This window comes from Eucalyptus grandis, chromosome 11 (assembly GCF_016545825.1).
Source record: "Eucalyptus grandis isolate ANBG69807.140 chromosome 11, ASM1654582v1, whole genome shotgun sequence".
NCBI classification, from domain to species: domain Eukaryota; kingdom Viridiplantae; phylum Streptophyta; class Magnoliopsida; order Myrtales; family Myrtaceae; genus Eucalyptus; species Eucalyptus grandis.
In genome coordinates, this window is record NC_052622.1 from 42,989,777 (window position 1) to 43,009,124 (window position 19,348).

The window sequence follows — 19,348 nt, forward strand, 5'->3', positions numbered from 1 at the left end:
GCCACACCATAAACTCCTGAACACAGAAGCTCACTATTGGTTTACCAGTGCAACTTCGATATAATTTGTGGGTATGCATCGGATAGCATTAGCCTCAACCACGATTTTACTGGAATAGCGTGGACAATTCCTCATTTAGATGTTAGATGGCATACTGTGCTGCTGGCCGGCTTACTCAGCTTTGAGGCCTACTCATTTATGGTGTTGGCAGGAGCGATTGCTTTGAGAAGATTAGGGATGATTTTGTTATTGGAATAATTAAGAGTGGAAAACAGAAGCTTAGTGGTTTTTCAATTATTTTGAGGTTGGTATTGTATTCAAAATGATTTGTTGCGGTTTAGGTTAATTGATATATGATCCTGTGTCATTCGAGATTAGATTCATCGATGTACCAAGATGTTACCTAATGAATCTCATGACCATGAATAATATCGTCACTATTATGCAACATCATTTATCATCCTGTGGTAAGCAAGAATTGGTTACTTGAATTTTCTCCATACTGCCACAGGTAACTTCTCTTACACCTTATCAATCAATTTAGCAACAAACTCCTCGATGTTTCTATCAGAGCTTCCACCTTCACTGACTGCTTCTTTGGTTATTTTCCTCCACTTTCCTGCATTTTCTCTCATCTCCTTCCCTCTTTCCCCTTCCATTATCTCCCTGATGCAATTCTCTATATCTTCATTCCTCACAACACCTCTCTCATCAACAGGTGGCCTCAGCCCCATCTTCCACACATCCATTATGTGCTTGGCATTCATGGGCTGGTCGGTCCATTGCGGGATCGCCATCATCGGCACACCCAAAGTGAGCGCTTCCAAAGTTGAGTTCCAACCGCAATGTGTCAGAAAAATCCCTAGTGCTTCATGCGCTAGGACTTCCAGTTGAGGACACCATGTTACGATTAGACCCTTTTGGGCTGTCTCTTTTGCATAGTCTTGGGGGAGTTTGTCTTCTTCAAATGACCTCACCACCCAGAGAAAATAACGGTTGCTTCTCTTTAGTCCCATTGCAAGTTCTTGCATTTGGTCAATCTTTAGCTCTGCTACACTCCCAAAAGAGACATACACAACCGACCCTTTTGGCTTTGTGCTCAGCCATTTCATGGTGGTGTCGTGTTCTGGTTGGAAGATGCTGAGACCATATTCTCTGTCTTGCTCAAGCCTGTTGTCCAAATAGAAGGAAGGCACTGTTGGCCCTATGGTCCTAAATGGCATGACCTTCATGAACCAGTCCACTAGCTGCCAGGCAAAGCCAATGTCACGAAATTTTAGCTAAATGCTCGTAAGAAAAAGTTGGATGACTCATGGATCAGAAAGATGATAGCTGAGAGGCAGAGCATGGGACTTAACTCTTGTCCTAATTAGGTGATTGATTATAGGGAAATATTTGAGCATCGCATGTTCATTCATGAAATTTCAATCTTCACTAACATGTAAAGTCATATTCGCTGTCCATTCCAGCTAGACAACTCCAAGTACATGTTTGCTAACATGCTAAGTCAAATTCGCTGCCCATTCCTGCTCGACAACTCCGAGTCGTGTACCACTCATGTTCTCGTCTTATCTTCTCGTGTGGTCCTAGGTCATGTTCACTATCAACGACCATATCTTCAAACAATTGTTCAATTCGACACATGCAAGATATGCGGTAATAAACATGCCGTGAAAGGTGTGTATAGTCCATGAATCCTCGTACATTGATCAGACCCCATTTTACCCTCTCAAAGGAATTAGATAAGACTGAGAAGAAGATTAAAATAAAGCTTTTTCATTCACAAATGGTTTAGTTCCTAAGGAGTTTTAGGGTACTTACTTCTTGTTCCAGCTCATAAACTGTGTTGCAAAGCACCCAGTCCACTTTGTCAAGATTGGAGAACTGACCCACAAGCATGCCAAGGTAAGCTGGGTATGACTCCGGATCAGACACATAACTTGGCATATCCTGAGGCTCAAGAGGAGGCATCCCAGGAAGCAAAACCTGCTTACGAACGGGGACCTCAAGCAGTCCCTTTTGGCAGTGGTAAAACACACTGCTTACAGCACAGGACATGGTGAAGAAAACAGCCCCAACCAGCCCGTACTTCTGGGCCACATCAAGAGCCCAAGGCAAGAACGAGTTGTAGACAATGCAACTCGGTGGCCGGCCACTAGAGATCAGCCTCTCGACCAATTCGCTCAGTGTCTCTGGACCGATCTTCCAGAAGCGCTCGAGGTAGGCTTCGGGGCTACTGGCGGCCTTCATGCCGCCATCATCGAAGCCATCAGAGATACTCTCAAGTGAAATCGAGGGGTTAGAGGACAATCCATGCAGGGTCTTGGACATGAATCTGGTGGTGACAAAAGTGACTCCGGCGCCTTTGTGGATTAGGCGCTTGGAGAATTGGAGCATGGGGTTGATATGGCCTTGTGCTGGGAATGATAGCACTAAACAGTGTGGCTTGTGGGATTTCCTTGAAGCCTCCATTTTCTGTGGTTCTTTTGCATTTCAGTGAAGTGTCACTTCGTGGGATTATATGCAATGTGACTACATTAGGAAGTGCACGATTGATCCTTCTTGGCACGCGAGGGAAAAAGAAAGTTGTCGGTGGGCACTTCAAGCCATGGTTTTTTTTTTTTTTACAGTACTTCAAGCCATGGTTTGATGGTTCCAATGAGTGGCCAAGAAAAATTCCCTCCTTTCTGGGTTTCTTTGAAGATTGTTGGGGATAAGGAGCCTATGAGGCAAAAACAGGTTACATGGTCACGTCAATCGCAGTTTGACGAGTAGGTGACTCGCGAAAGTATGAGCCGGTGGTTCCATGGGGTGGGAGACTCGCAGTTTGATGAGTAGAGGTGCTTATGGTGACATTTTTTTTCTTTTTTTCTATTTTTGTTCTCGGGAACAATTTCTAAATATTTTAAAGCGTTTGATAACTAAAAAAAAAAAAAAAAAAAATTGTTCCGAAAACAAAAACACCTTTGGTACAACCCCAAAAAAATTGTGACTTAAAACTTCTTTTAATATATTAATAATTTTATCATATTTTTTCTTCTTTTTTTCCTGCTCTATCCTCTTAGCCAGTCGCCATCTTAGCTGGTCGCCAACTTGACCATGGCTAGCTGGCGACCAGCCAGGCGAGGTCGCTAGCCTCGGGGGAGCCTCGCTGGCCATCGACAAGGTCCCCCCAAGCCTCCCCATTGCTCGGCAAGACTCGGCCTTGCCCAGCCACTGCGAGGTCGGCCTCGCATAGGCCAAGTGAGGCAAGGGACGCCAGGCCTCACGATGGCCAGGCGAGGCGAGGCAAGCTCGGGGCAACCTTGTCTGGCCAATCGCCAGCCATTGCCGGGTTGGTAACTAGCTAGGGAAGAAGAAAGGAAGAGAAAAAGAAAGAAAAGAAAATAAACAAACACTTCTTTCTTAAGTTATCCCCGAGAACAAGAAACAACTTCATTTTTTTATTTTGGTAATAGAAACAACATTTTTTTTGTTTCTCGTTTCTATTCTAAATCTATTCCCGATTACCAAATGCGTTTCTTTTCTAATTTTGTTCCAAGGAACGAAAAAACAAATCAGGTGTCCCCGAAACGTGACCAAACAGCACCTAGGTGACTCACGTTGCTCGATAGACCTATATCATAAGTAGAATTTTCCCTAAAATATCAACATAAAGAAAGGAAAAAATTTCAAACAAAAGAAACAAATAAGCATATTTGAATGAAAAGATGCGAAGTTGAAGTTCTGACAAGATTTATTTTCATACTAACATAGGATTGGAAGGTTTCTAATAGGCACGTCCAAGATGAGAAAAGTAATAATGAGAATCGATGTACAAGATGAGAAAGGTAATAAGGAGAATCGATATCATAGACGATTACATGCAGTGCAATTTTTGACTCAAACAATGTTAATTGTATTGTGACACAAGAATCCTTGTTTAGATAAATATGAATATGCACCATATATACACGACATTTGTAAAGGGCAGATTTAAAATCCATTTGAGGAAAAACTGTCTTTGTTTTTCAACTTTTGAGTGTTCTGATGACAAAAAGTTAATTTATCTATCAAAAACATTTTCCATGAACTAAAATATGATAAGCTTGGATTAGGAAAAATCCTTCTAATTAAAAAAGAAATCACTTTTCTTAAACCATCAAAAAACTGAAAACTAAATATTTTCAAGAAAAATAATTTCCAAAAAATATATTTTACTCTAGAATAAAGTTTTCAATGAAACAAATGTACCATTAACTCTCGACAGCAACTTCTCTCGTCGAGACAACTCATTGTTAGTTTGAACAAAGTACTTAAATCCCAGAGCATTTTGTCTACTTGCCATGATTTGAAAGCTCAGACACCAGAACACCTACTACAGAGTCCGCAAATTTTCAAGGCAAACGATAATTTTTCCTGAGAAAAATAGTGAAATAATAACAGCAGATCGCTTACAACAGCAGATCGCACGTAGAATTTGCCACTTTTTGAGTTTTCAGCTATATATACATCCAACAGTACATCTAAAGTGTCACCGCAATGAAATAATTTAAGTCATTCATATGTTGGAACATCTTGGTGTCGAGATTTGCTGGTCCAACAGTAAATAAGGATTAGCATCTTGTTCTTTCAAAGGGAGGGGGTGAACAAAATTTGGCCAATATACAAATATCGGGCAAAGAATGTGAAAGAAAAAAAAAATGTCCAAGAGGTAATCATGAGAGTAAAATTGTGACCAGAATCCTCACAAAAAGGAGATAACAAAACCTACCATACAACCCTGGTAGAAAACAAATGGAAACGAGTTACAAGTTGAAGAGAGAGCATCATGGAAACCACTACAAAAGGCCATGTCATCCCAACCTGATTTTCAGCCCCCACTGAAAATCATAACGTGTTGGATCCCATCGTTACATAGGTCTAGCATCAACATTGTCATCATGTATAAACAAATTAGGACCCGATTCATAACTCTGAAAAGATATCCATATATACAAGTGTATGATAAGCTTCATTTGAGATTCAAAGTTTGAACATTAAAACCACTAAAACAAAAACAAAAATGAAAGGTTTTCCATTTAATGGAACAAAAATAGAAAATCAAGACTAGTGTCCATCTTGGCAAGCAAAAGATCGGCAAGAAAAGAATAGTCTGTAACAGCAAACATGAAACGTGATTGGTTAACCACAAGCTGGGTGCGACTATATTATGCAGTAAGTGCAAATTATTCAGCTAATAGGATTTCTGGCCAAAAGGCATATAGCTGTAGGTTTCCCAAATATTGTGGTTTCAATAGATGAAAGCAGATCATGATTTGCAGGCACAAGATAGATGATCAAAGCAAACCTTCCGGACAAAACAAGGAAGCAACACTTTCCATGTACACTAACTAGTGCCATCCTTTTCCCCTTGAAGCACCATCAGTAATTAAATTTAGGCAATTTCTGTCAGTTGACAGAACAATACACTGAACATTATGTCCTGAGGTGTCATATTGCATGACATATTCCTCAACGCTCGCAACCTCTTACTAAATTAGGCATATCAGACATAAATAATATGCTAGTGTGATGGAGGGGGAGGAAATATCAATATACACATCCCCTCCAAAATCAATTTTCCTTGGGAATCAAAACTGGAAACTCCGTTCAGACTAAGTATAGAACTATGCTTCCAAATTAAAGAAATAATTAACAATGTTAAAGAGCTGGACATCCAATTCTGCCATTAAGCTGATGGAAAAAAAATTAGTTTCAACTATATGAAATCCCCCCATTTGTAATACAAAGAAATCAAATTCAGCAATTATACCTCACATCTGAATATTCTTCAAAGGTGAATTCACCTTCAAATCTTCGGTCAATCTTCGGTCACTCTGCATGAACAGAAAAACAGAATGTCAGAGTTCTGTAGTTACTTAAGCAGCCCTGACACCCACCCACCCACCCCCCCCTTTTCTTTTTTTTCCTCTCCTGGGGACCCTCTCCGTGTGAGGTGAACCATGTTCACTAGGGGATCTGAGCGGCATTACAGATTTGATGCCGAAAATATAACTTAGGTAGCAATTAGCAAAGCATCATACTAGCAAACTAAAACTTAATATATTTGGTCCAAACTTAAACCAGTCCCTTGTGCCAAAAATTTGAATATGTTTGTAACACCAGGTTTAGCTGGACCACCAGCTGCTAAACAGAGAATCACTATCCAAACCAGTCTAAATTTTTCTGATCAAATTCAGTAGGCAGATAGGAATTTGACAGTTGACTGCAAAAACATATTCAAATGCTAAACTGAGAATCACTATCATCAACTATAGTTCTCAAAACACAAATTACAGTATCAAAAATTGCCGGATGATTGCAGACTGCTGCAAAGAATAATTAAGATTTCAATCTTTTGATGCTCTCACTACAAGCGAGAGCTCTGTGGTGTAAAAGAAACCAACTGGTCAAAGTTCCATCAAAGTAAAAGCATAAATTTTAGGTTTATGGAGCATCAAGAATGTACGCATATGTACCTTAAGTAACAGTAAGAGAAATCCCCAGAGCCTTTACTGACAAAACGTGAAGAAAGCACATGAACTACTATAATATGCCACCACATCATCCCGCGACCCTTATGACTCCCACCTCGTCAAGTTTTGCGCTCTTATGCTGTAAAATATCAAACAATATGGTGGCCAGCTTGATAAGCACAAATAGATAAAGGACTGAAGGAATATCTGGAGGAAACTATCATGCAATCAAAGAAATACCGTAGCATTTTGAAGATTCAGAATCAAAGAACAAGATAATAGTCCCAAGTTTTAGCACAGAACGTAATACCTTACTTTTCTTGTGTTTGTGCTCATTAAGATCTTCATCTCCATCATGCTTCCTTTTCTGTTGGTGCACAATGTACAGTCAAAGCAAAATCCACCAAAATACTATTAACCGACTATTTTGTTTCTTTTTAAATATTTTAAGGAATGGCTGCTTCTGGCTCTTTGGTTTTTCAGCTAAAAAATCCAACTGTGACTTATAGGTGGCTTGTCAAATAAGATAAGCCCATCCAAACAGGCTCCTGATTTCTGGCCTCGTCATCCCCTTGATAAAAAAAAGATAAATGATTGACAAAATCAAGGATAAAGGTCTCTTATTTTAAAATTCCATCCGATCAAAAGTACACATAATTTTACTGTTTGGCTCACAAAAATGTACATCAATTGTCATTCAAAAAAATCTTAGTGTATATCAGTATAAGAAAAATGGCAATTATCCAGTTCCCCATAACCAACTTTAGGTTTAAGTATTTTACTAAAAAAAAAAAAAAAAAAAAACTTTAGGTTTAAGTAAGAGCAGGACAAGGGCAGACTAATTTGATATTCAAAATTCAAACCTTTTCATGATGTTTTTTGGAGTTGTCAACTCCTGAATCATGTTGCCCAACTTTGTCCTTTTTCCTTTCCTTGTCTTTGTCTTTGCTCCGATCTTTATGACGATGCTTGTGCTTCTTATGCTCTCTATCTTTCTCCTTATCTCTATCTTTATGTTTTTTATGCTTTTTCTCCTTATCCTTCGATTCACTTCTTGATTTTCCTGAAATAGTCGGAATCCCCTTCTCTGTCTAAGAAAGCAAATGTATGATGAGCAAGCCGGCAATTACGACACACAAAGGCAGTAAATAGCTACAGAAAAGGAACAGAAAGGAAAACCAGAGAAAACTTCACAACAGGCATGGCATATATCTTACTGCAGGTAAGTCAACACGGGTGGTTTCCCTCAGATGGAATGCATCTCGAAGAGAATCTAGGTCAAAAGGTTGTATGCGGAAGTGAGAATCTCTCCCGTTTGATGTACTCTGAATAAGCTGATCCAACTGCATACCCTCTCCTTTCCGAATTTCAGTATCTCCCACCAAATTATGAAGATAGTGGGTGTCAGAAAGTGACAGTGGTAGGGACTTCTTGCAGAAAAAATCATGATGGGGTGACAGCTTAAAGTGATTTATGAGATCTACAGAGCCAGTCAATTCTCTCGATCCTAAAAGATCAAAAAGAAACATACAGCAGGAAGAAATGTAAGCCAACCTAAAAATTAAGCTTTAATGGGAACATAGAAACATCACTGCAGCAAAATCCAACATGCACAAAGTGAACATACAGTCAATACAAATAAGTGCAAGCAAAAAGCAGGAATTTCCCTGTGAAAAGAGGAGATGTGCACATTCATCATTTATTACAAGACCAGATGACTAATATATAAGCATAGATCAGAAATTCAGAAAAGAAACACAAATTGTGCTAATTGCGCAAAATATTTTCCAAGAATGAAAGTGAAATTAAAAGTTACCTCTTCCTGCTCTCATACTAACACCAACATTTTCACCAATTTCAGTAAAATGTGCATGCAAAGCAGATTTATAAATCATTATTACCCTTAACATAAAGCATCTGATCACCATATGTTTTTTTTCTTTTTTTTCAGATGAGGATAATCAATAGGGACACTCTCCCCTTACATGGAGTGTTGAGTACATCATTATACCATCTGCTGAAGTGAAGAAAAGCACACATGAAGCATAAGTTCACCCTCAGATCCTATCAAAATCAGATGCAAATGATGAAGGAAGAAAATTAAATGAGGGCTTGTTTAATTAAGATTTAGCAAAAGCAAATAGTATTTTTCAGCTTTCCCTCCAAGACTTAGTATATTACTTAGATTTGAAAAATTATGAGTGAATTATATGTCAACCTATGTGTTAATATTATTGTAATCTGAAGTTTCAACAGTTTCGAATTTTGAAAAAACAAAAAAATCTATGTGTATGAACCGCTAGATTAAGCAAAAAGTAAGAAGCAAAAGTCAATTCAGATGGATCCTAAGACTTTTATTTGTTAATTGAAAGTAGTGCTGCTCAGTATGTTTTGTCCTATGATCATGACATGTATTGAAAAAAATGAACAAGCAAACAAAATGCTTCTAAACAAAGATATAATCCCATAATAACATAATACCTTTTCCAAAATTCTTGCTTTCAGGATCCATATCAATCTTTCATGGTGCAGCTAATCACAAATACGACTGCAATTTCAAACAGGAAATATCAGGACATAGATGGCTTCAGAAAAAGAGGAATTCATAAAAATCAAGGCATAAAGAGATGCAAAACACAATGTTCCATTCTATGGACAGCACAAAGGCTGCAAGAAAACATCAATTCAAGTGAGCCTGATAATAACATCTACTATTGCCATCAATTAAGTCAATAGAATGGCCTTCGCTGCAACAAACAGATACATCGACCATCCAGGAACCATTCCTTTGTAGGAAATAAAAAATTCAGATATTTCAGTCCTCTCGCACAGCAAGTATGTGAAGCTGTAACATCCATTAATAAGACCCTTAACGAACAGGCAATCTTCTACAAAACTGTGCATTTTTGCTATCTATAAGCCTAGGGACACTATCTTTTCAAAGCATAAAATGGCAGATATAGAATATCCATCAAGAGACCATCCAACGGATTTTCATAACAGCAAAAAAATGTTTTTCAGGAGCAGGGGCTGGTAAACTGGGATAGAGCAAGTTAACTTATAACTGCTCCAATGATAGTAGAGTTTCAGCAATCTCCTAAAAAAGCTCAAATAACAATATCATATGATAAGAATGCAAAATCTTGGAAAGGCAGATTAAAAATGTTTTTGTGTCAATTTTGACATGATTTTTCGTAATCCTAGTTTTAGGAAGGGATACAACTACATCAGGCATACAAAATAACTGCTTTCGTCACTTCCCTCATTTTATACCACACCCCCCCAAAAAAAAAAAAAGGAAAATAAAAAGAGAAATCGATTCCTCCAAAGAAAGCCTTTGTCCAAGTCCTCTTGAAAAGCTTCCTTTCATCAGCTTTCCTTCCTAAGATAGCCAATCAACATACTAAAAAGTTGAATTTAATTGTTAGCACTCCTTAAGGAAATAAAGTTCGGCTTTTTTTTTTTTTTTAACTTAACTTTGAAGGACAGGTTCAAAAGTACACCATACATAAGAAGATGGAAGTTCCAAACCACAATAGGCAATACTTGGCCATGATACAATATCAATGGACATCATAAAGCAAGTGACAAAGCAGTGTCTGTGGAGTTGCTGTTAGTTGGGTGGTTTGGGGTTCATCATCGACCCCATTAACCTCAAAGCAGATTTCTAAATTTAAGCCAAACACAGACCAAATCTGCACATTAATTATGAATTAAAAAACCATCACCTTTTTCACCTCTCTCTTTTACTTTCCCTAAAAGGTGAGATATTCCCAAGGAAAAAGTTTATAATTTCACTCTGCACAGATCACATATTCATCAAGCAAAACTACAACAAGTGGGAGGTATGAAAAACCAAAAGTTAAAGGGCGCCACTTTAATTGAAATATGCAGGAAATGAAAACCAAGGGATGCATTGTTTTTGTTTCTCTTCATTGCGATAATGATCCAACAAGAAATTTGACTGTAAAAAATTTGGACTAATTTAAGCACTACATAAGGCAGAACCACAGATTTAATACAGAAATCAAATATTCAAACAGATCGTGATCCCATCATATGAAGCAGAGCAAAACCATAAACTACGGACAGATGCCTAGATCAATTAATGTATTGTTTAATTAAAAGAAATACAAACAAACTGAGATGATTTAGCAACATTGGGAAATTAAAGAACTTCCAGTGGTTCATATGTTGCTGTATCAAACCATGCTTGAAGATTTCAGAAATTCTTTTAAAATAAATTCCCGAGTTGATCTCAACTTATAAAATCAAACATGAAATATTTATAAGTTGATCTTGAATTCCGAAATTATAGATCAACATAAGTAGTATGGAGGATATTATCAACAACAAATTCCATATAATTACACAAGCAGCTCCTATCTTGTAATAGCAACAGCACTGAAGACAGAGATACGATACATCAAATGCTATGCTTCATGGAATTACCCCTTCAAAAGCCCTCATTGGAGTTACCCCGCTAATGGAACTGGGAAAAATGGTAGAAGTCTGAAGAGATTTCTCATATGAAAAGTAGTACTGGAATAGATTGTGAAAAATAACTGACATGGTATAGAATAAACATACGAAACAGGAACAGGCATAATACGTAGCAAAAATATTCTTTTCTAAATGCTCAAGGTTCCATATGAACATGCTCTTTGGTCTTTTAGCAAGAGGTTATACTTAAACTGGATAAATTAACTACACAAAGTTCCAGCAATCTAAGAATTTGAGAAATGCTGGGGAAATTTATCGAATGGGAAGGACTATGACAATTTAGAATAATAGCATCGACAGTATAAAACCATCATGTATGACTAGCGCAGCTCTTCTGATGACGTGGATATTACCTGAAAGATACAAAATAATAAATAACGAGGGTAGAATAGTTGATTATTGTGTGAAGTACAATGACTTTATCAATTTTAGGATACTTTTCTCATCTTAGGATACTTTTGTATTTATGAGTTCAGATATAAAGAATGATTTGACTCCTTAATTACCAAGTGTATGTAAAATTGCCAGGCAAGCCCCTCTCTTTGGGGGGATTGAGGGAAATAGTGTAAGCATATGATCTTCCATCCAATTCATTGCAAGAACTTCATACTTTATCAATTTTAGGATGCAGTTCTGTTACCAATATAAGGTTATTAGTGAGGAACATCAAGCACATCATTAATAACTAAGATACACAAACCAACAAGAAGGTAAGATATAACTGTTGCCAACTCACTTACTAGCTGGTCTCTTTCTAAGGTGTTGAATTGCTACATTGGCTCATTGGCAGTGATTCCGCATTCTCATATAGTGACATCATGAGTCAATTAGTTTCATCACTATGAGCCAACATAGCATCATATCGACATTTCCCTATTTGTATTTCACCTTTTTTCAACTTCATCCAATTGCAATGTTCGAGCTGGACTGAAAAAACAGGTTCAAGCCTCATTGATGAACCCTAGATTAACTAGTTATAAATGAAAGTTCAATTGAGAGTTGTATGATTAAGCCTCATGCTTAGCCCTTCTAAGTAACACCCTGCTGCATCCAATTTGCTTATTAGGGTGGCCACACACTGTAATAGATACATTTCTACCTTTGATTTCTCCTTTTAGCTTGGCTAATTAGATTAGGAGGCAGACTCAAGGCCTACTAAATGATGAACAACCATAGAAATTAACTCTAGATGAATTCAAACTCAAGATCCAAGTATTATTTTGAAGATGAGCCCCAGGACAAATTTGCGCATTAATAAAAGATGTTATGGATGTTTGAAAAAACACCCAACTGAATAGATTTGCATATATAAGAGACAAGTCACCTTTTTAGAAGCAATTATTATATCTCTTTTATACTTTTGGCTCTAGAGAGACTTGAAGCCAGATCTAAGCAATATGCCTACAAGTAAATCATAGATGAAAACAATGTAAGAACATGCTTGAAGATCCAATTTATTGATGACATCACATACTTGGGCCCTAAAACTGATTTGAGCATTGCTTTAATGCTCTCGGTAGGCAACAACCACAATGCACTGTATATGCATTTCAAGGAGCAAAGTCCATTCAATCATTAACACTCAATAAAGTGGTGATTAGATCAGCAGAAATCACTAGTGTTGCTATCTATGCAATCTTTGAACATTTTAGAGAGAGTTACGAGCAAAGTCTCTGAGTACTGAAGAACAATTACTTGATGTACGGTGCCAACCATGCTGCAATAATGTGTAGCAACTAGCAAACAACCCTTACAATAGCATTTATGAGTTTCCTTCTCATACGAAAATGGCACACTATCAGAATGAAGAAAAGCACGTATTCCCGATAAACTCACCAATCTATCAATAACTCTGTGAAAATCACAACTAAGTTGAAACTGCAACTACAGATCTACATGAACATGACACTCTTGACATGTCCACTCTGTTACAAGTTTCAAGGCAAAGATTACACAGAATCGGAATTCAAGCCTCACGTGCATTCAAGTATAAGGAAAGGATATCCAATGAGCATTCTCGAACTCCAATCAGCAAAGGCATTGAACGCCATTAACTACCCAACAGACCCTTTTTGGCCAAGAAAACCCTCATATCTAAAGCCTGAAGCAAGTCTGTAATTCCATAAGGACAGAGAATCGAAAAAGAATATGGATACCGCAGAGGAGAATCTTTTTGCATAGAAACTCCAACGAGCATTCTTGAACTCCAATTAGCAATGATATAGAAGACCAGTAACTACCCAACATACCCTTTTTGCCCAAGAAGACCCTCACATCTAGAGCCTGAAGCCAGTCCGTAATTCCATAAGGACAAAGAATCAAAAAAGAATATGGATACGCAAGGAGAAACTTTAAGAAATCAAAACCCAAGAATTCGATTCCAGTAAAGTTTAGAAAGTCCGTACCTTTAGCAACAATCCGGGACGCCGCTTATTCTTCTACAGATCACAGTGACAGGAAGAATTCAAAACGTCTCTCTCTCTCTCTCTCTCTCTCTCTCTCTCTCTCTCTCTCTCTACCCAAACAAAGTCTCTCAAACTGCTGAAAAGCTTCTACACTGATCCGAATCCCTCCTCAAGTATGGCTCGGACTTGAAATCAGCAACAGTAAGCGAAAAGAAAACGCAGACGACTTCTCGAATTCAGCTCCGCCGAACGAATTGACGCGCAGACGGAAGGACGAATTCCGGATGCTCCATTTGGCCGTGGCCGAGTGAGCAAAGAGAGCTTCGCGCGGCGGGGCAAACGACGGGAAATTGAGATGTCACGAGGCGGTTCCGATCAAGTTCGTGCGCGAGATGGGGCCGGAGTTCAGACGGGGCGAATGAATTGGGCGATGCAAGATTTCGTTTCGTTGAGAGAGCGGGGGAAATTATTAGGGTTTCAAACGTTAGTATTTCTCCTCTCGCTCCCTCTCGCGTACGATGACCTCGTCACTCGGGTTGTGATCTAGGACCTTGTCCTGGTCAAAATGATATATGATTGTTCTCTCGTTGCTTTTTGACAAACTTGCCCTCGATATTTCCCGTTACATTGGTGGATTTCGTTCCCCAGGATCCCCGAAAGAAGACCGATTTTGGACATTTGTCGATTTTGGCGGCTACAGTAAGCTACCGTACCAATGTAAACAGTAGTTATTCATCCAGAGTCGACAAGCTTGTGATTTTCTTGAGCAGATCTTGATAATAAAAAATTCATGAGGTGCTTTGCTTTTAGCGATTGACGTCGTCCGAGAGGCCGACTTTTCGCATCAGATGGTGTTTTAACCGAAGCTCGCAGCTAAATGGCTGTTACAACCGGGAGGAGTTGACTAGCATCGACAGCCATGGTGATGTGTCATTCCCGACCATGCCATACTTGGTAAGAAGGCTATCGCAAAGTGTAGTCGTGCAGCTGGCATATCACCAAAAGTTTCGGATAATTGACCGGGAACGAATTAAACCCAGGACAATCGCAGACAAATAAATTATACATGCTCCCAAGCGAGAACAAAAGATGTGTACATTCTACACTAACTATGCTCTTTCGACTCTACATACTGATAGAAGTAGTTTAAAAATTCCAGAACTCGTGGACATAGTCTCTGAATTATCACTTCTCCAAGCTAGGAATATTGCGCGACAAAAGTAGGCACATGGCCGCTCGCCCTGCTTTTTTCCAACAGCCCTTCTTGAGAATTTCTTGACCACGTCAAGTCTTGGGTGGAATTGGGCAGATTTCGACAACCAGTCCATAAATGCCACGCGACCTTAGATTCAACCTCATCCAAAGATCCCGATCCCAGTGCGGTGCAGTTCTTCACAACCTCCGGACAGGTTCGTACCAGCATCCTTGTGGCTATTAATGGTCATGATCCAAAACTCAAAAGTGGTAAACTACAGATGGACGCTCGGAAGTCAAATTTCAAATTCATATCCACTGAAGAAAACCGCAACGAATGAAAAAGGGCCAGCTTAGGAAGAAATTAAACAAAGAAATGACAAGTGGACCGCATTTAATCACCGGCTCAAATGGGTCATTGACTAATATCCATGATCATCAGCCGCAGCTACTTCACAAGTGACAAACAACTCAACTAACTATACCTTTACCATCTTACCTTGTTCTTTACTGAAGGCTACACGAATCTACACATCATGGACCTCAAAAAAATCGGCACCATGTCCACCTCCCAAATACATTCCAATGAACTACTTCAAACAGCATGTTGTTGGGCCAATCAAGCAAGAGTAAACTACATCCTATATTCCATAAAATATGACCAAGCTCAGTGATGGCACCATTCTGAGTAGAGCTGCAATACGATTGTGCTTTGATGGAACCCTCAATCCAAACTATTAGGCTCCAAGGGATGCAGGGCAAGGTTTTTTGAAGAAAATTAACTTTTGTTAATCGCCTGCAGGTGCACCTGGCAGCCACAGGCCCATAAACCAAAGAAATATTAAAAACGCATAACAATGCGTGAAATTAATAAGATAAATGATCAGTGGAATGTATAATCTGCTACCTGCTCATCGGAAGAATAGGAACTCAGTATATTCAATAAGGATAGAACCATAGTTCTGGAGCAACCTGCATGTTCAAATCAATCTCGAGTTATTTCCTCCAATATTATTCATAATTGCCCTTCCTGCACATGTATGACTGCTTGACATGCATCGGAAACCTGAATGTCTACTTTCTCTTCTTAGCAAATTTAATCAACCTATCCGAGGACTCAGATTGATTAAATTTTAATTGCAAAATTAAACATGCATATCTACTTTCTCTTCTTGGCAGTTCAATTAATAGCAACTTTTTCATTCCACCAGAAGAACTTTTTCACACAAAAGAGTATGTAAATTACCTGTGACAGAGCCATTGATGTTGGCAAACATGTTAGGCTACATCAGTTTGTTTTGTGAAAACTGACTTCATCCACGCAGAGAAGCAGTGCTTAGCAAGGTGCTCTGGCAAGTCTGGCTACGACCATCACAGATCAGAACATACAAATTCAATTAGTGACCATCTCATCTGTCTGCAGTAAAAAAGTCCTGCAGCTTCTAGTGGTTAAGCAAAAAAAGCATAATCCCCTAAAAAGAGCGCAATATTGCAGCTCACATATCACTTATCAATCGGATGTTCCAAAATACAAAAAGCATCTAGGTCCAAAAAAAAGATAGCAGAACCAGTGTCTTTGTCCATTCTGAAAGGGCATTGACACCCAAACATGTGAAAATCAATGTAATGCTGATTATGACTTTTATGAAGTCGATGTTCAAAGGCAATCTGGCCCAAAAAAAAAAAAGTTCAAAAAATGAAATCTCAAATGCAAAGCAACCTCACAATAAATCACTGACCATATGATGATGAGGCTGACAAAATTTTCTAACTTCTCTTCTTAAATCAGTTTTGCAGATTTAGCTCTAGGGCTAAAAGAAAACCTCGAATCAAAACCTAACAAAAAAGTCTGTTCCAAATCGTTTGAAATTAGAAGTCCAGCTCACGATGCTGAGACAGCCAATGGCTTTTCAGGTGGAACCAACTGGCTGCCCATACCAAGAATGTGCATAGCAAAACGGAAAGCAAAGATACCAAATACAGAAAGCGAAGTGCCAGAATTTATATACTATCGTGCTCACCATGGTCCATGGAGTGGAAAAACCGTCTGTGGAAAGCAGCCAACTTCTGGTCTGAGATTGCACATCCTGCCCATCATCCCGCACAAAAAGATCATCATCATCACTGCCATCATCATTGAAGCCTGACAGTCCTCCTCCTTTTCTTTCTCCTTTTCTCCTTCTTCTTTGAATGAATAGCATATGGCGATTTAATGTCCAACTTAGACCGGTTTTCCTCCTGTTTTATTCCGTCATGATCCAGGATTGTATATGTACCAGATTTCCTAAAAGTAATCCCATTAATTATAAACAAAGACTCCCATGACTCCAAGGTCTGACATTCTTTGGAAAGTACATAATGAATAACCCAAGAGTAAAGTCCCAACAGTTTCACCACATCAAGGGTCCGCATGCCAAGGCAGCCCTCCAGGATTGCAGCAAAGCCACTGGAACCGCTTGAGGTTTTGAAAATCTCCGACACTATATCCTGCACTTTTTCCTTTTCCTCCTGACACTCTTCATCTTGCATGAGGCGCAGAAGCTGGCGCCCTTGATTAACAACCATATTTAACAGGAGTAACTGATCAATAGATGCAAAATCTTTGCACTTGGAGAGGACAATTTCTAACCAGCAGGACGAGTTGCCAAGATCCATATTTTTTACAGGCAAGTTGAAAGATTTGCTAAGCGATTTCAGGAAAATGAGGAGTTCACTCTCTTGGAGAGAAATGAGGAGACGGTTACATAGAGAGGAGAACGACACGTCCATGAGAAAATCATCTACAGCTTCCCATACGTCTCTCGACTCATCGTTATACATCAAATCAATGAAAAGTTTGACAAAATATTTTGTGTCTAGAGACAAAATCTCACCATCTTTCAGCGACTCAGCAAACTCACTGGAAGACCAAAACTCAGGCACGTATTCAACAAAATTCTCAACTGTCCTCAAAACATCCAAATCAAGAAAGTAATGTGGCTTGGTGGCAACCATTGCAGGTGACTGACCATGCTTTCCCTTCCACTCAAGTTCCTCCCAACATATATCACGATTTATGAAAGCAAACTGAGACAAGGCCTTTGCTCCTTTTTTATGATCTGACCCACCACCAGCATCGAAGTTAGAAAACCACTTTAATATACGCCTTGGATTTCCTGCATCGTCCGTCATAGATGTGAAAATCATATACAACCAAGCACCATTAAATATAAGATCTACCTTAACATATTGCCAATTTACAGACTGGTATGCCACACGACAAGCATTCAGCTCATCAGAAAATTGCGATAATGAAAAGCCAGGTTAATTATCAGCCAGAGAGCTTCAAGTTTATCAGTTTTTTCATATTTGCCAAAAGTATTGACCTTTTCATTCTGGGATTACATAAGACAGCTCTTCTCCCACAGGACAGTCCACAAAGCCGCTCATCAATATTTACCTTGAAAAAATTTCTCCAGCATGTGGCTTCTCTTGGCTAGGATTGAGCCTGCCAAGCGCGGTCTCGTCTCGAACACCATTTGCAAGAGCTGCGATGCCAACTCCAGATTTACCGGCTTAGATCTCAGCATGTTCCTGAACAGGTCTCGCTGATGGCGGGGAGACAGCGACGTCATCATCGATACGCTCTTGCAAAGCCATAGCCGAGCCTCCGATTTAGCTCCGGAAGCCAAGATGATCGACCAGATGACAGTTCCCAACCGATGCAAGAGAGCGATAATCGCCTCGGCAGAGGCACCATCTCCTCTATCATCGGCACCGGGTTTCGAGAGAAACAGACGGATCATGATGGCATCCCAAGCTTCTCGAACCTCCCCGGCGCTCGAAAACTCAAGGTGCTCTTATCGAAACGCCTCCTGCTTCGAGACAGGAGCAAGGGCTAAGAGGTACTGCCGTGTTTGGCGAAGCGATGCAGCTCGAACGAAGAAGCTCGATAACGCAATAGAGGCGCGAATCGAAGAAGAGCCCTAATTAAGCGCGCTCCGGCTCACCGACGTCGGCGCGTGGCGGCGAGAGACTACTCAGGGAACGCGATGAACGGAGGAAATGCGCCTTGGAAGCATAGCCCGAAGCCGAGATACGTAATGATTTATCAGAATTCAGCAGCGGACATCGGCCCGAAGAGCAGCGACGGAGACGAACTGTAGCTCTAAGGATGGGCGCAACTGCATAGAAGAAGAAGAAGAAGAAGAAGAAGGGTACAGGATTCGGCGGAGTCCGGCGACGGAGTGGCGACGGATGGGGGATGAGTTCCAGGGTTTTCTTTCGTGTCGCCGGGTTAATTGGCGGACTGGACCGCCTCCTTGAGTTTGTCTACCTTGGACGGTCGCCTCGCTCGGTTCGCCCCAAAACAATCTCCTCTTTGGTTCGGTTTATGAAAATTTCTTTGGCTAAATATAAATACCTTTTGCCTAAGGAGATTTTTTTAAATGCAATAATATTTGTATTACAAAATAATTTTAACTTAAATATTGTTTGGTAAAAATTACATTTATAAATAATTTTACTAAAAGTCTCAAACTATTTCCGATGAAGCACAGCTACTGGCGAATCAAAACACCTACTGCCGGCCAAATCTTGCCACTAGGCAGCCTTGCTTGAGGCAATTCGGCTTGTGTCGTGAAAATGCAACGCCGCTTGAGGTAGGACGAGCCTAGGCAACACCTTGGGTCCACAACCCTAGGCAACAATCCCCAAGCGATAATTGCTAGGAACACATGACTCCTTAGGTGTGCTTTAGTGCAAATTGGG

At 39.6% G+C, this 19,348-nt stretch overlaps 3 protein-coding genes across 7 annotated transcripts; all 3 read right to left on the reverse strand.

Moving 5' to 3' along the window:
- Positions 1-399: 399 nt before the first annotated feature.
- On the reverse strand, positions 400-2,790 carry LOC104425904 (UDP-glycosyltransferase 74E2). The gene is made up of 2 exons (XM_010038774.3): positions 1,822-2,790; positions 400-1,247 (listed from the first exon to the last, which is right to left on the reverse strand). Exons 1-2 carry the CDS (start codon positions 2,470-2,472, stop codon positions 522-524), a joined length of 1,377 nt encoding a protein of 458 aa, XP_010037076.2. The 5' UTR covers positions 2,473-2,790; the 3' UTR covers positions 400-521.
- A 1,732-nt stretch (positions 2,791-4,522) lies between these two features.
- Positions 4,523-13,958, reverse strand: LOC104425903 (mediator of RNA polymerase II transcription subunit 19a). Of its 5 annotated transcripts, none has more exons than XM_039304958.1 (8): positions 13,406-13,958; positions 8,979-9,045; positions 7,715-8,004; positions 7,361-7,588; positions 6,808-6,864; positions 6,501-6,636; positions 5,795-5,858; positions 4,523-4,762 (listed from the first exon to the last, which is right to left on the reverse strand). In XM_039304958.1, exons 2-6 carry the CDS (start codon positions 9,007-9,009, stop codon positions 6,586-6,588), a joined length of 657 nt encoding a protein of 218 aa, XP_039160892.1. In that variant the 5' UTR covers positions 9,010-9,045; positions 13,406-13,958; the 3' UTR covers positions 4,523-4,762; positions 5,795-5,858; positions 6,501-6,585. The 5 variants fall into 5 exon arrangements, with proteins under 5 accessions (XP_039160892.1, XP_039160893.1, XP_039160891.1 ...); XM_039304959.1 differs by lacking the exon at positions 4,523-4,762 and adding an exon at positions 4,928-5,134; XM_039304957.1 differs by lacking the exon at positions 4,523-4,762 and adding an exon at positions 5,316-5,715.
- A 933-nt stretch (positions 13,959-14,891) lies between these two features.
- On the reverse strand, positions 14,892-18,807 carry LOC104425902. The gene is given in 6 exon segments (XM_010038771.3): positions 14,892-15,407; positions 15,507-15,571; positions 15,846-15,961; positions 16,621-16,743; positions 16,745-17,754; positions 18,039-18,807. Coding segments are annotated over 4 exon segments (1,563 nt in total). The 5' UTR covers positions 18,385-18,807; the 3' UTR covers positions 14,892-15,407; positions 15,507-15,571; positions 15,846-15,877.
- Between the last annotated feature and the right edge of the window lie 541 nt (positions 18,808-19,348).